This window comes from Pongo abelii, chromosome 21, assembly GCF_028885655.2.
Source record: "Pongo abelii isolate AG06213 chromosome 21, NHGRI_mPonAbe1-v2.0_pri, whole genome shotgun sequence".
In the NCBI taxonomy this organism is placed as follows: Eukaryota; Metazoa; Chordata; class Mammalia; order Primates; family Hominidae; genus Pongo; species Pongo abelii.
This window is the reverse complement of record NC_072006.2, coordinates 37,007,751-37,024,766: the sequence shown is the minus strand read 5'-3', so window position 1 is coordinate 37,024,766 and position 17,016 is coordinate 37,007,751. Positions and strand designations below refer to the sequence as shown.

General features: G+C 42.7%; 2 protein-coding genes across 3 annotated transcripts in view; both read right to left on the bottom strand.

Annotated features, from left to right (window-relative positions):
- The window catches only part of EFCAB8 (EF-hand calcium binding domain 8), a 108,231-nt gene extending 99,878 nt beyond the window's left edge, over positions 1-8,353 (bottom strand). The window contains exons 1-3 of the mRNA XM_054542133.1: positions 4,067-8,353; positions 2,584-2,693; positions 2,237-2,316 (exon numbers count right to left, since the gene is read on the bottom strand). Of these exons, the coding sequence (XP_054398108.1) occupies positions 2,237-2,316; positions 2,584-2,589 (86 nt within the window). The 5' untranslated portion in view covers positions 2,590-2,693; positions 4,067-8,353. The remainder of the gene's footprint in view (positions 1-2,236; positions 2,317-2,583; positions 2,694-4,066) is intronic.
- Positions 8,354-12,709: 4,356 nt separating this feature from the next.
- The window catches only part of MAPRE1 (microtubule associated protein RP/EB family member 1), a 30,458-nt gene continuing 26,151 nt past the window's right edge, over positions 12,710-17,016 (bottom strand). For both annotated transcript variants that reach the window (NM_001132764.1, XM_009233489.3), the window contains 2 exon segments: positions 12,710-14,442; positions 16,345-16,497. In NM_001132764.1, the coding sequence (NP_001126236.1) occupies positions 14,386-14,442; positions 16,345-16,497 (210 nt within the window). In that variant the 3' untranslated portion in view covers positions 12,710-14,385.

The following is a 17,016-nucleotide window of genomic DNA, read 5'->3' as shown; positions in this document are numbered from 1 at the left end:
CCTGAAGGGTCCTGGGGGCAGAGGGGAGAGAGGAATCATGGGAGAGAAGAAAAGAAAAATTGGCAGCAAAAAGTAGAATCTTGAACACCTGGCCAGACAGTCTGAACAAAATGAAGGGCAACTATGAAAGTTCATCAGCGGCCAGGTGCAGTTGCTCACACCTGTAATCCCAGCACTTTGGGAGGCCAAGGCGGAAGGATCGCCTGAGGTCAGGAGTTCGAACAAGACCAGCCTGGCCAACATGGTGAAACCCTGTCTCTACTAAAAATATAAAAAATTAGCCGGGTGTGGTGGCAGGTTCCTGTAATCCCAGCTACTTGGGAGGCTGAGGCAGGAGGATTGCTTGAACCTGGGAGGCAAGAGGTTGCAGTGAGCCGAGATTGAGCCACTGTCCTCCAGACTGGGTGACAAGAGCAAGACTCTGTCCCAAAAAAATAAAAAATAAAATTCATCAGTACAAGCTGGAGGGAGAAGACTGAACGGTACCCAAGAATGCTCTAATCTAGCAGTGTCTTGGCAACAGCTCACACCTAAGGACCAAAGGAGAGAGGACAGCCTAAGGGAAGATTTGGAAGCCAAGAACCAAGTTAACAGAAATGCCAGAACCACTTCCAGAAAAAGGAGCAAAGAGGGAAAGTGGTTTAATGCATGTGATACTAGGCTGTCCAATTAGGAATAAAAAAATAGGCCGAGGCAGGAGGATCACTTGCATCCAGGAGTTTGAGACCAGCCTGGGCAACACTGAGACCCCATATCTACAAAATATCCAAAATTAGCCAGGCGTGGTGGCACACACCTATATGCCCAGCTACTCAGGAGGCTGAGGTGGAAGAATTACTTGAGCCCAGGATGTTGAGGCTGCAGAGAGCTGAGATCATACCACTACACTCCAGCCTGGATGACAGAGTGAGACCCTGTCTCAGAAAAAAAAAGAAAAGAAAAAGAAATAATAAAAACGAGTATCTGGAAATCTGGGGACTGAAACTTGAGGAGTGGCTACATTTAGAGGACAGAAAGAGGGAGAAACACACAAGACAGCTAGGAGAATGGGATGCTACAAAGTGAGCTAAGGTGATAAGGGAAAGAAACGGCCACTGAAAAAGGCAATTAAGAGGTTACCAGTGAAAAAGCTAAAGTGTATGTAAAATGTTAAGTTCATTTCTGTTAAGAATATATGCATGTACATGTTGGCACATGCATAAAGAAGAGCCTGGAAACATACACTCCAAAATTAATGGCAGTCATCTCTGACAGGTGAGATTATGGAAGATGTTCATAGCCTAAATCATGCAATTCTCTGATTTTTATTTTAATTAAAAAAGGGTTCATGGCAATCTTTTGAGATGGGGTCTTGCTATGTTGCCCAGGCTGGTTTTGCACTCCTGGGCTCAGGTGATCCTCCCACCTCAGCCTCCCAAGTAGCTGGGACAACAGGCGCATGCCACCACACCAGGCTCACGGCAATCTTTAAAATGTGTTTCAACGGCTAGGCGCGGGGACTCACATCTGTAATCCTAGCACTTTGGGAGGCCAAGGAAGACGGATCACCTGAGGTCAGGAGTTCAAGACCAGCCTGGCCAACAGGGAGAAATCCCATCTCTACTAAAAATACAAACATTAGCTGGGTGTGGTGGTGGATGCCTGTAATCCCAGCTACTTAGGAGGCTGAGGTAGGAGAACTGCTTGAACCCAGGAGGCAGAGGTTGTGGTGAGCTGAGATCGCGCCATTGCACTCCAGCCTGGGCAACAAGAACGCAACTCCGTCTCAAAAAAATAAAATAAAATGTGTTTCAGTGGAGTGGGTAGGATGGTGGGTAGTAATTTAAATGACTCCTTTGTGAAAGGCCACTGCTGAAGAGTGATTGCTGCAGCATCATTCATAGGAGCAAAAACCAGAAATCAACCATTATAGACACAGAAATGAACAAATCAGTGCACCTGCACCTAGGACATCACCCAAACATCAGAAGGATGAATCTGACTTCCAGCAGCTAAGAGAGATTTCCATGAAGTACTAATAAGAAAAGCACGATGCAGGCCAGGCACAGTGGCTCATACCTGTAATGCCAACACTTTCGGAGGCCAAGGCGGGAAGATGGCTTGAGCCCAGGAATTTGAGACCAGCCTGAGCAACATGGTGAAACCCCATTTGTACAAAACATACAAAAAAATAGCTGGGTATGGTGGCACTCACCTGTAGTCCCAGCTACTCAAGAGGGTGAGGTGGGAGGATTACCTGCATCCAGAAGTTCGAGGCTGTAGTGAACTGTAATCACAACACTGCACTCCAGGAGGGCCTGGGTAAGAGAATGAGACCTTGTCTCAAAAAAATAAAAAAAAAAATTAAAAAACCAAGATGCAGAAAAGGGTGCACAGTATGATGCCTATTTTTATAAAAGAATGAAAAAATAGCCTGGGCACAATGGCTGACTTCTGTAATCCCAGCTACTCGGGAGACTGAGGCACGAGAATTGCTTGAACCCAGGAGGTGGAGGTTGCAGTGAACTAAGACTGTGCCACTGCACTCCAGCCTAGGCGAAAGAGTAGACTCTATCTCAAAAAACAACAACAAAAAAAACTTACCACCATCAGCGATGGAACAAAATGACATCCATCACACACCTCCTGATCAGATACACGCAGGGTACACTGCTTCGGTAGTATTATTGCCAAAAAAAATACATCATCTGAATCTAATCATAAGGAAACAGACAAACCCACATTACAGGATATTCTACAAAATAACTGGGTTTTTTTGCTTTTTTTTTTTTTTTTGAGAGTCTCACTCTGTCACACAGGCTAGAATGCAGTGGCTCAATCTCAGGTCACCGCAACCTCCACCTCCCAGGTTCTGATGATTCTCATGCCTCAGCCTCCTCAGTAGCTGGGATTATAGGTGCACGCCACCATGCCCAGCTAACTTTCATATTTTTAGTAGAAACAGGGTTTCTCCATGTTAGCCAGGCTGGTCTCGAACTCCTTGCCTCAAGTGCTTTCTGCCCGCCTTGGCTTCCCAAAGTGCTGGGATTACAGGCGTGAGTCACCGCGCCTGGCCAAAATAAAATGCCATGTAAACCAAAGAAAGGCTAAGGAACTGTTAGAGATGAAAGGTGACTCAAGAGACCCAACAACTAAAGGCAATGCACGATTCTGAATTGAATCCCAGATTGGGAAAAAACAAAAATGCTGCAAGGGCTGTTATTCGGTGAAATTATGTAAAATTTGAACATGGACTCTATATTATTAGATATTATATTAATGTTTTCTGCTTTTGATAACTGTATTGTGGTTATGAGAATGTCCTTGTTTCAGGAAATGTACACTTAAAAGTATTTAGGGGTAAAAGGGCATGATGTCTGTAATTCTCAAATGGTTTAACAAATAACATAATAACACAAATGTGGCAAAATGTTCACAATTAGTCTATCTGGACAAAAGGAAGTTCTTTGTAGTAGTCTTACAACTATTTATATATTTTTAATTATTTCAAAACTAAATATTTTGTAAGATAAATGTCTTTCACCAGGAGAAAGTGGTTCTATGTATGTTCATGAACAGAGGTAAAACGCCAAGTGGGAAAAAAAGTGCTGGTTGCTGCCAACAGAGACCACCCAAAAGAAAAGGGCAGGAGTAAGAGGGGAGAGGCCAAGACAAGTACCATTCCTCCAACTCTGAAGGGAAGGGAAGGCTGAGATGTAAAACTCAGTTGATATTTAGAATTGGAGAACAGGTCAGATCAGAAGTCACATTCGTCTGCCTCAATCTATTCCCTAAAGTTGACCTGTCTGGAGCTGACGGAAGAGGAGCAGGGCAAGGTAGGTGGGGAGAGTACCATCTGGAACAGGGGTGAGAATTCAGAGCAGCCACTAGGGGAACATGCTAGGGATGAGAGGGGAACAAGTGGTTTGTAGGAATTTGTAGAGGCAGATGACTTAAGGATACATGCATTGAAAGCCGGCCAGGACAGAGATAAGAGCTGCTCTCCAGCCTTGGAGGTCAGGCGGAGGTCTTCAGCAAAGGTATCCAATCTTTTGGAGAGCAACTTTCACCCAAAACCCTCACTCACCCTGACTCAATTTGATCTCCTCAGTTAATCTTGCTGGCAAAGTCCGGCAAAGTGCTATCACTTTCCAACTCCCATCTCAACAAAGACATCGGCAGCTGTTCCCAGTCCAAGACAGCTCCTTTATGAAGTCGAGATGGAACTCTGGGTCTGCTGGTCACATTTAGAACCAGGGAAATGAGACAGAATTCCGTATGAAGAACATAAATGAAGCATCAGAACCCATCCCACAAACCATAATCACAGAACCATTTTTCATCCAATTTGAAACATTTCTTTTATTGAAGAAGTTGAACTTACAGCAGACAGTGAAAGGAGCTACAGCACAAACAGCCAAGACAAACACAGACATAAAATAATACATAAAACAAGTAGCGGGAAACTGGAAGATGCCAGGGAGTCCTCTTATAAAGTGGGGTTCACCGAAACCAAAAGGCCAACTGGCTCCAGGACAGCAAAAGGCACAGTGGCTCCTCTGCTCCTCTGCCTTCTGCCCCATTTGAAATGGGGGACTTACAAATCCAGACTTCAGGGCAGGCCTAGACTTGATGCAGGCACTGCAATCTTGGTCCATGGTGCAATTCAGCAGACAAGCTGGTGAAAGGTAAGTTGTCTCCACAGATTTCAATCAGGGACATGGCTTCCGGATGTTAAAAGATACCCAGCTAAGTCACAAGGAAGTGGATGTTTTCAAATGCTAAGTGACCACCAAACAAAACATTCTCCCTGGGCCCTCACCACTCAGAGAACACCAACATACAAAAACAAAAGTCTGTTCCCATTTCACCAATAATGGAGACAAAGGATTTTGTCATAGTGTAGAATATTAAGAATGGATGAATAAAAAGTCAAAAAAGGTGCAGAGGTCCTATAAATCAGGGTTTATTAGACTAGATATTAATAAATTAGAAGGGTTTTTTAAAAGAAAAAAAAAAAAGGTTGTTGGCCCTAAATATGAGTTTCCCATTGTTTCTTAGCTTAGTATATTCATTTTCCAACACAATGTTAGCAATTCTTACAGCAGTTCTTGCATTTTTCCAATAACATATTTATTAATCAAATGGTATATATTTTTCACTATAACCTATTTTCACTGATTAATACATTTATCAGTATTTTAATGTGGCCTAAAATATGCTAAATTCTGTCACAATAAATATGTTTTTCCCTCCCTGGGGAGAAACATGAGTAAAAAAAAGGAAAATATTAAGATGCATTCCACTTTTTAGTTAAGGACAAGTTCAGAAAACTCCCATCTTTTTAAAAAAGAATGAAAATAGGATCCTAAGTAACTCAGGTTAGAAAAACAGTAACAGGGCCAGGCGCAATGGCTCACGCCTATAATCCCAGCACTTTGGGAGGCTGAGGCAGGAGGATCACTTGAGCCCAGGAGTCTGAGATCAGCCTGGGCAACATAGTGAGACCATGTCTTTATTTTTAAAAAAAATTAAAAAGAGAGAAAAATAGTAACAATAAAACAAGTGGGGAGGAGGACATTTAGAAGAAAAATCTCCTAGAGAAACCTCTGCACAAAAATAATTTTGGAAAAAAGTTAGAAGTCCTACCTGAGATTCATTCAGGCATCACTTGCTAATGCTAAGGAAATTCTGATTGGAAGGTAGCAACTCAGGGGCCCAAGGGCCACATTAACAGATGCAATTACCCGCCCTAGAGAAGGCGCTTCCTCACGCTCCCACTTAGCTGCAATGCCAATACTGTCCTTTCAAGCCTCAATCCTGTGATTTTAAGATATCAAAACTTGTATCCTTCTTCAGCTCTATGTAATTTGTCAAAAATTTCAAGATGCAACTCTATAGCCAAAAAGAGAGCCTTTTTCTTTTTCAAACAAAAATAAACGAGAGAAGTCACTGACTGCTAAAACTAGCAGGGACCCTCAAGATTGGTATCACAGGATCACACTTTCAGCTGGCAGTAGGTTGAGGTCAGTAACTCAGCTCATATGACATTTAAAACCACACAACACTACCAGAGAGAGCTACAGGTTCAGATGCCAATGGTTTCAAAAAACCATGATTCAGGCTGGGCGCAGTGGTTCACGCCTGTAAACCCAGCACTTTAGGAGGCCGAGGCAGGTGGATCACAAGGTCGGGAGTTTGAGACCAGCCTGGCCAACATGGTGAAACCCTGTTTCTACTAAAAATACAAAAATAAGCCGGGCATGGTGGTACGTGCCTGCAATCCCAGCTACTCAGGAGGCTGAGGCAGGACAATCGCTTGAATCCGGGAGGCGGAGGTTGCAGTGAGCCAAGATCACACCACAGCACTCCAGCCTGGGCGACAACTGCAAGACTCTGTCTTGGAAAAAAAAAAAAAACACAATTCAAGAAAAAGGCAGATTCTCATGTGTTCAGCAGCTACTTAAAAAAAAAAAAAAAAAAAAAAAAAAAGGCACTTCTTGGCCAGGAATGGTGGAGGACTGCTTGAGCCCAGGAGTTCAAGACCAGCCTGGGGAACATAGCCAGACCTTGTCTCTACAAAAATAAAATTAGCTGAGCAGTTCCAGCTGCTTGGGAGGCTGAGGTGGGAGAAGCACTTGAGCCCGGGAAGTCAAGGCTGCAGTGAGCCGTGACCATGCCACTGCACTCCAGCCTGGGTGAAGAGTGAGACCCTGCCTGGAAAAAAAAACAAAAACAACAACAACAGAAAAGCACTTCCTAATGATTGGGGAAAATATTAAATACTAGGTCAGAGAGTTAAAGACTCTTAGAAATTTTTAAGAATACATTTATTTCACTCAACACTGAATCTTAAAATTATTACTTCTTCAGACCAGGCATGGTGACTCAAGCCTGTAATCCCAGCACTTTGGGAGGCCGAGGAGGGCGGATCACTTGAGCTCAGGAGTTGCAGACCAACCTGGACAGCATAGTGAAACCCCATCCCTACCAAAAAAAAAAAAAAGAAAATTATTACTTCCTCTCTCAGGCTTCAAAATGAAGGAGGGAGGGAGGGACAAACTGGGATATCCCATAGCTGCCTGCAAAAAACACAATAGCTTATTCCATTCTCCCAAGCAGGATTTAAAATTTCAAAGTGAAAACAGCAGTCATATGTAATTATACATGCTTAACTCTCTCACATTTTGTAGAAACACATACAAAATACCAAAAAAAAAAAAAAAAAAAAAAAAAAAAGACTGTATCAGGTTAGAAAACTTTAGAACACCAAAATCCAGATGACCTTGAAGTTTTGCTGGATCTTAAAATCACTACAACTACTTCAAAATATATAAACAGGCCCCATTATGAAAAATATAAATATGAACATGATAAGTAAGCAAGAGAGGAAAGGAAACTGGTCACTCAGATAAACCATGACAGGTCCTGGGTAAAATACATTTAGACAACTCGGGGATGGAGGTACTAGAATTAGCAAGGCCCTCCCTGCAGCTTGCAGCCTGTGGGGAAAAAGCCAAACAGGTGGTAGGCCACTTGCATTATTCCTCCTGCCAAAGCCTCCTCTTTCAGAGTCAAAAACCAAAAGTAGTTGAGACACTGTGCTTTTCTATCAAAATCGCCCTTCACTGGTGAAAACTAGCCTCCACTGGCAATGTTCGCTGGGAACTATACAGTCTCCCACTCTTTCTTGTTCCAGTATCCTACTGACTTTTACAGACCTCAGTAACTTTTTCCAAACCAGGACTCAACTCCTCACTGAGCCAATGAAAAGCCATGCTCTGCAGACTTCAGATGCAGGGCCTAGCAGAGGACTCTGGTCTTAACTCCTGGTCCGTGGCATTCCACTTACAGCACAGTCTTCCTCATTTATTTCAGTAAAGGTCAGAGGTGGGTGCCAGCCACACATCCACTTCATATGTTCAGTCTTACTCACTTGTGTGCTTGACCTTGGACTTAACTTCAATACTCTGCACTGCAATTTGTGAATCATCCATTAAGGCTACATCTTAAAAACTAATCTCTGTCTCCACTGGAGACATAGTAACTAGTAAGAACCACAAATCCAGCTTTTTAAGATTTACCCTGATAGACTGACTCTCATCCAACAAAAGCTTCCCACATCCCACTCTACTGCTAAAACAGAAAGTAAATGAAAGGCTCAGTAGATGGAATAAATTACTCTTCCTCCTCTGCCTCATACCTACACCCAGCCTCACCAACAATCTCCTCCAACTGTTAAAAAAACACTCAAAGTAAACCAGGAAAAAACTAAGGTAGAAATTTTTAAATAGTAAATAAGGCAAGACAAATAGAATTCCAAACTGCCTATATATATATATGTGTATATAGATATATATATACACATATATATACACATATATATACACACATATATATACACATACATATATACACATATATATATGATTTTATATATATATAAAATCTTTTAAATAGAGACAGGGTCTCTTGCTATGTTGCCCAGGCTAGTTTCAAACTCCTGGGCTCAAGCAATCCTCTTGCACTGGCCTCCCAAAGTGCTGGGATTACAGGCATGAGCCATGACACCCAGCCCCAAACTGCTGACAGGTCATTTTACAATTATAAATTTATCTCTTGATGCCACTTACAAAGTTCTAGGCATTGGTGGGTAACCTGGTTTGCTTTCAAATGGTCACAGGACAAAGAACTGCCTCCTCACACTCAGAAACATGTCTATGAAGGCTATTTCCATTTCACATTTCAGAACCTGAGAGCCTCCAATACAAGGAAATGAGAGTTATTTACAATTTTGATACACACACACACACACACACACCTCAAGATTTAAGGTTCTAGATTGAGGAGCCTAGAAATTTGACTCTAAGGCTTGACCTGCTCACCTAGATAACCAAATTAATGAAGCTACTGGATACAAACTCGATAGAGTACAGAGAAAGCTTCTGCACTCCAAGGACTAAGGTAACATTACTTCCCAAATCAGATTAAGCCAAAGGGGGAACAGACCTTCACAAGTCACAGCTATATAGCAATTTGGGCCAGGCACAGTGACTCACACCTCCCAGCATTTGGGGAGGAAGAGATGAGTAAATTGTTTGAGCCCAGGGGTTCAAGACCAGCTTGCAATATAGCAAACCCCGTCTCTACAAAAAATACCAAAAAATTGGTCAGGCATGGTGGCTCACGCCTGTAATCCCAGCACTTTGGGAGGCCGAGGCGGGTGGATCACCTGAGGTCAGGAGTTCCAGACCAGCCTGGCTAACATGGCAAAACCCCGTCTCTACTAAAAACACAAAAATAAGCTGGGTGTGGTGGTGGGCACTTGTAATCCCAGCTACTCTCGAGGCTGAGGCAGGAGACTCGCTTGAACCCAGGAGGCGGAGGTTGCAGTGAGCCAAGATGGTGCCACTGTACTCCAACCTGGGCAACAAGAACAAAACTCTGTCTCAAAAAAAAAAAACAAAAACAAAAACAAAAAAATTAGCTAGCCAGGCATGGTGGTGTGCACTACAGTCCCAGCTACTAGGGAGGTTGAGGTGGGAGGACAGCTTAAGCCCAGGAAGTTGAGGCTGTCATGAGCCATGACTGTGCCACTGCACTCCAGCCTGGGTGACAGAAGACCCTGTCTCAAAAAAACAAAAACAAAAATGATACATAATTTGGCTGAAGTCACCTAGGTTAATGGTTCTAACTGCAGTCAAGTTCAATGTAAAAGTACACAATCCCTTCAGGCTTTTAGAGAAAACTCTGAACGCTCAGTTATACCCTCGCATGTGAAAATGAAGAGAAAAAAGGCAGCAAGCATCATGAAGATACAGAAATAAATATGAACTCATCTGGTTTTAACATTTTACAAACTAAATGTGTGAATCCAGAAGTATGATATCAAGCAGGGAGTGGTGGCTCACACCTGTAATCCCAGCACTTTGGGAGGCCAAGACAGGTGGATCACTTGAGGCCAGGAGTTCGAGACTAGCTTGGGCAACATGGCAAAACTCCATCTCTACTGAAAATACAAAAATTAGCCAGGCATAGTGGCACAGGCCTGTAATCCCAGCTACTCAGGAGGCTGAGGCACAGGAACTGCTTCAGCCTGGGAGGTGGAGGTTGCAGTTTGCCAAGATCGTGCCACTGCACTCCAGCCTGGGTGACAGAGCAAGACTGTCTGGGGAAAAAAAAAAAAAAAGACATATTACAACAGTGCCAGACCAGAAAAATGACGGGTGGTTCACAACACTGATCACAGCCTGAGGTTCAGCTTGTTTCAAAGCAATGTTCTCTGTTGTCAACAGTCAGATTTGGGTCACCCACATACTAGCAAGCTAATCTGACTAGGCTGATCAGGCCTAAAGCTTGGATTTTTATTTGTGGACTTTGCAATGAACTATGGTCAACATCACAGAAGTAGTCTTTTACACTCAATCTTCTATAACAATCCTTAAAAGAATAACTATAGAGGATCACCTTGGCTAGAGCAAAAGAAAAATGCTTCCTTTTCAAAACCCTTCACATTCTAGAGTAAATCTTGAAGAAAATATGGGTTTTTAATCAATGAATCTGAGACACTGAATCTTCATTTAAAAGAAAACAAAAACAGGATAAACGTAACAGCCTGAAGACAGAAGGGAGTTCTACTTGTCCATATACCATGCTGAAAAGGAAATACTAAAAGAACATGTTACTTATTTTACAAAACACCCAAAGCCTGTCTGAAGGAATGCCCTTCTGAATTCTCAGGATACAAAAGCCCTCAAAGCCCTGTCCTAAGCTTTTTCTAATCTATAAACAGAATTTCAGACCAGATCTGAAGAACTTGTGCCATAAATAATGCGTCTTTCTGTACAGAGCTTTCTAGCTTTGTGGTTGCTTTTTTTTTTTTTTTGTCCATCAGCTCCTTCTAATCCCAACAAGTACCCAGTGAGGGAGGCACTTCAGCCAAAATCATCATCTCTGTCTTGCATGGAAGAACAAGAGAGGTCAAATAGCTCAGAACTCACAAAGCAGGAGAGACCTGCAAGAGGACTCAAGTCTGATGTTCCCCTTGCCAGAATTATTATTTAAAATTGCAGACATGTAGATAAGGCCCAAATTAAAATGCAGGTTTTCAATCTCCAAACTCAGAATCTCTGGTGATGAATTTTCATAATACATTATGTCAAACAAGTTCCCCATGTGATTCTGAAGCCCATCAGTTTGAGAATCATCAGTATGAACAATGATCCAAATCGAGCCAGAGAACCCATTTGTTTACCTATCCTTCATGAAACACAGAACCTGCCCAGCAAACCAAGCAGCAAAGACTGTATGTGCTTCAAATTCAAGAGCCAGGTCAATGCACTTGGTCAGATACCCACAGTTTCGGCTTCTCTCCTTACCAAGGTAACTTCTCAGTTGACAGTAGCCAACAGTATCTTCAAAATTCCTTGCACTCCTGGAAGGTATCTTCTTGTAGATGACCAATACATATGGTGTCAAATTCCTTCTGAAGGTATTTAACACTTTAAGGGAGGTATCATACCATTAACTATGGGTGCAACCCTTGTCAAGATCATCACGTTGGGTTTATAGAGCGTCCATAACTATGACTCTACATATCTACTACCTCTGCCCATTTAACTTTATTTCTGACAGAAAATGGCAGCAAGTCTCCTTTTGAACTCATTTCTAATGGCATAGAATTTTATAAGGGAGAAAAAAAATGGTGCCAATTTTAGATTATTTTACAGATTAAGATCATGTTAACTGACTTTGAAACATACTTTCAGGGCTGGGTGCAGTGGCTCACACCTGTAATCCCAGCACTTTAGGAGGCCAAGGTGGGAGGATCACTTGAGCCCAGGAGTTCAAGATCGGCCTGGGCAACATAAGGGGACCCCATCTCTACAAAAAATACAAAGTTTAGCTGGGCATGGTGGTGCACGCCTGTAGTCCCCACTACTCACGAGGCTGAGGTGGGAGGATCGCTTGAACCCAAGAGGGCAAGGCTGCAGTGAGCCAAGATCATGCCACTGCACTCCAGACTGGGCAACAAAGGGAGACCCTGTCTCAAAAAAGAAAGGAAGAATCACACCTTCAGAAAAAAAAACAAACAAAATCTCCCCACAGTCATCTGCCAAGCACTGTCTTGCTATATTTCTCAGGAGGAAATGCCCTGAAAAGGCTTCACAGCAGATAGGCCAGGCCTTGGACTTCTGAGAGGAAAAACCTCTTACAGCAACGAGAATTTTAAAAAGCAGGAGGCTGTGCAATATAATGTGAATGAAGAGAAAAGAAGTCAGCTTAGCAATAAGCACATCTGGCCGAGCACAGTGGCTTACGCCTGTAATCCCAGCATTTTGGGAGGCTGAGGTGGGTGGATCACGAGGTCAGGAGTTCAAGACCAGCCTGGCCAAGATGGTGAAACCCCATCTCTACCAAAAATACACAAAAATTAGCCGGGCGTGGTGGCGGGTGCCTATAATCTCAGCTGCTTGGGAGGCTGAGGCAGAGAATTGTTTGAACCCAGGAGGCGGAGGTTGCAGTGAGCCGAGATCATGCCACTGCACTCCAGCCTAGGCGACAGAGCGAGACTCCATCTCAAAAAAAAAAAGAAGAAGAAATAAGCACATCTGAAAAATCAGTAAAGGATGTGAAAAAATCAGTCCTCACTGAAGAAAGAAGCACTGGTTTCTCATCACCTGAACCTAACAGCATATACCCAGGGCAAGACAAATTTCAGAAGACATGATACTCTTGAAATACAGAATTTTATTTAGAAACTGTTTAAAGTAGAAAAAAACCCTGTCAAGAAAGACCAGGTGGAAAATGGGTTCCCAATAAAATGGAATTTTAGGGCAACAAAAGTCTAAAAGGCCACAAAAGAGAAATAGCACCACTGTCATTTGAACAATGGCTAGTTACTTGCATTTTTTGGCATTGTTAATCACTGAATCTGGGTTTTCCTCTGAATTCCACACACAGCATGCACTACACGACATTTTTATCATAAAATACTTGCTTTCTACACACATTTCAGGACAAGCTACCACCAGAAACAAATCAATACAAATACATCAGGGGCTGAACAATCTCAGTAGTGGGTGAGACACATTTTGCAGAATCCTGCCAAACAAAGGAACTGAATAGGCTGTGGGCAAAGCAAATGAGGGAGAGTTAAGGAATGAAATATTTTAAATATTAATAATTAATTCAGACACGGTACTGTATTTTCTGCAAAAGAAAATTAACATTTAGTAACACACTAATGAATTTTATCTCCAAAGAGATTAGTGCACTGGCAAAGTATTCGGATTACAGTGGAGAGCTGTGAACAGCAGATACCGAAAACACCCCAGCATGGCAGATCCCAAGGTAACGATGGCCTTCACTGACCACTCCCTTTGCCAGAGGTCCAGAAAGAACTTGCAGCATGATCACCTGCCTGCTGCACTTCCAACTCTAAGCAGCAAACTTCAAGGAGCCAAAGAGGAGTCCCCAGTGGGCAAGGGGAGCAGAGAAGAGAAACGTGGTAAATGTAAACCTAAAAGACAGTAAAATGGGATACAATCCCCATTCAAATCCCAGAGATGTGGGCAAGTCCCCAAAAGTAGTTGTTAGATTAAAAAACTGGGCACACCTCACTTCCCCAAAAAGTATAATACATAGAAATTTCGGGGATAACTGGAAAAATAGAGAAATGCTCAATGAAAACCGAGCTCTTCAACTCGAACATCTCAGGGCTGAAACATATCCTCTATTATCCAGGCAACGACGCCTCTTGCTTTTTAGCAGGGATGCAATTGGTCAATGACACCAAATAACTTTACAGGGCAACTTTTTAAATGTTCCTTTTAGACCAAAGCCTAGGCCTATGAGGGTTCAAGCAGCCCTGTAAGACCTGTGACAGCAGGTTCCAAAGGTTCCAAGGTCTGGCCCTTCCTTCCCAGACACAATGTCCAACGCAAAATCTCTTGTCATGTTACATTTTATATTTTGAAATGTGGAAGCATATTTTAAATACTCTTAAGGCATTTATTTATTACAACATTCTCTGATTTCACATTAGCTTAAAATTCAATTCAGTCTTTATATTTCTCCACTGAGGTCGCCACCTCAGCATATTACATAACACCTCTCCAGCATTCAGTGTGACCCGCATCCGCATGGTGAGCCCCACGGTCAGCCTCTCTGTTTCCCAGGTGAACCAACTAGATGTTAATACTGCTCTGCTACAAGGTAAAAGCTCCTAACTCAAACTTATTGGAAAAAGAGTGAAACGTCTGCAAAGTGCACTTTAAGAAGAGGTACTTTTTGCTTATGAAAAGAAACCAGTGAGTCCTCTAAGGATAACAAAAGGGAGTATTTTACAGTTAAGCACATGATTTGGAGTGAAGAATTCCGATGTTGCACTGCTGGTCCAGGCTGTTAATACTCTTCTTGCTCCTCCTGTGGGCCCCCTTCATCAGGTATCACAAAGCCTTCCTGAAATAGGAAAATGAGAGGGGAAAGCCACTGAAAGATCCATTTCTACTCTGAGTTCACTTTCCTCATACTTAAAGCCTCTCAAAGACAATGGTTCTTCCTGGCTCTACGCAGGCCAGGTGACTGCTATTTTATTTCTTGGGTAGTAGAATTACATCTCACCAAAGACAAAAACTAAGCACAATCAAATTTACCCTCAAACTTTTGAAAGTGATGCATATTTACATTGTCTTCATTATGGTGGTAATTTCACCCATGTCATCAAAGGTACATTTTAAATATGTGCAGTTTATTATGTCAGTTATACTTCAATAAAAATGTTTTTTAAAAAAGAAAGAAGGCCAGGTGTGATGGCTCATGCCTGTAATCCCAGCACTTTGGAAGGCCAAGGCTTGAGCCCAGAAGTTCAAGACCAGCCTGGGTAACACAGTGAGACAATGTCTCAAAAAAAAAAAAAAAAAAACAACTAGCCAAGCCTGGTGGGACATGCCTGTAGTCCCAGCTACTCCCCAGGGGGGCCAAGGTAGGACTGGCTTGACCCAGGAGGTCAAAGCTGCAGTGAGCCATGATCGCACCACCAGGCACTCCAGCCTGGGCAATAAAGTGAGATCCCTGTCACTAAAAAAAAAAAAAATTACCCTCAAAAATTCCTGAAGTCCCCTTTAAAGTTCAGTACTCTAACATCTTCTCTCAATAAACTGTCTATACAGCCAGCTTTCCTTTTATGCCTTCCTTGTTATACTTAGGAGCCATGCTTTACCCAAAATATTCACAACAGCAAGACTGACTCAACATCAGTGGCAGAAAAATTGAGCGCACAAGGAAAGAGCAGATTCATGACTCCCACCCCTCTCATTCTCACTCCAGGGCATTCTGGCATGCACTCAGAGCAGGAAATTACTATACTATTCTGCTGTAAAATCAGGCTTCTCCTTCAACCACCATCTTATTTCTATTAACTAAATCTCTATAGCTGAACTTACTTAAGATGTGGCTCCACTAAAATAATACTCAGACTAAACCAAGGACCCCTATATCTTCGTTGTCTTTTTTTTCATTACATAGCACAGAGCAAGCTCTAAATTAAAGATTTATTCAACAGATTATCAACTTTTCAGTCATCTGTCTTAATCCTCTGAAATTCACAAGATATGTCTCAAGGACAGTGATAGTAACAGCATTATTACTACCTTGTATTTGCATAGTGCTACACATACTACCAGTAGTTTGGAGTTTGATCCTACAGACCTTGCTAGGCACACAGAATTACAAACATCACCATTAAACAGTGGACACAGCCAGATAACAAATCCTAAATCTAGAAAAAAATGAGTCTTCCCTGATCAACTAACATGTCGTGATTAATATCAACAGATTTGACTGTGCAATAAACGTGGATCCAAAGAAACTTGATCACAGAGTACTTTGAGGGAGTGAGAACCAGGCAAATTCCTAGGAGGGAGGAGAAAGGCATGCCCAGACATGACGTGATATGTGGGCGCGTTGTGAAAAAGGGAGCATGTGCCTGCTTCTCCGGGCATGCCCCGGGCCCTGATAAAATGGAGGCAGCACCTGAAGCTGAGGGATCCAAGCAATAGGAGGTGGGGTGGGGTGAGGACATGCTTCTGGCTAAGAGCAGTTTGTGGCACTCATCACCTATCAGTGGCCACATACTACAGATGCTGGGCAAGCCAGCCACCTCCTTGTCCTATTCCTTCTTCAAAAGCTCACAGACCTCAGGCAGAAGCTAAAGCTGGGCAGAGATGCCCTCTGGCTGACTTTGAGGGGTCAAAGATGAAGTCTTTTGATGAATGCAACACTGGAATACAACAAGCATCAGCACAGAGTTCACCAACCCTTCTATGTAAAATGGAAAGAAAATATCCTCATGTCAACACATACATCTGTGGCATACAGAATGTCTACAATCCTCTGCAATACAGGGTCGTTTTCCCCCTCGTTCTCCTGGCAAATCAATTCAATGTTCCGTAGCTTTCCAAAGTAGAAATCCCTCTCTTTCTCCAAGTCTTCAACAGTAAGTTTCAATACGTTGACCTGCACAAGACATTAAAAAGGGTGAGATGCTTGGCATTAGTATGGCAATAAAATATCAGGCAGACTTCTAACCCAAAAGGAGATGTGGTCTTTGATCAAACCCCAACACAGACAAAAACCACATCAGTTTAATGTCAATTTTCTTCAGCCTCAGATAAACAACATGGATTTGTTTATAGCAACCTTGACAGTAACAGCTCCCAGAAAGAGCAGACTACTCCTTGAAACATGCAGAAGCTTCTCAGGGACTGAAAAAGGATTAAGGAGAAAAAACTAGGGAAGCCTGAGACAATTACAGCCTGGCAAGGTAGCTGACAATCATAAACTGAGTCCTTACCAAGGGACTGGACAATCAAGTCCAGGTCTGATTGCATGAGAGGGTCAATAGAAAGGACCCTGGAAAGGGCTCAATGGAACTCTTTGGAAGCCCAATGGAAAGTGCTCTGACCCTCCATGAGCCCCACTGAGGGTCTCTGATTCCCATTAAAAGGCTATGAAGAAATCAGTCTCAGTCCTTAG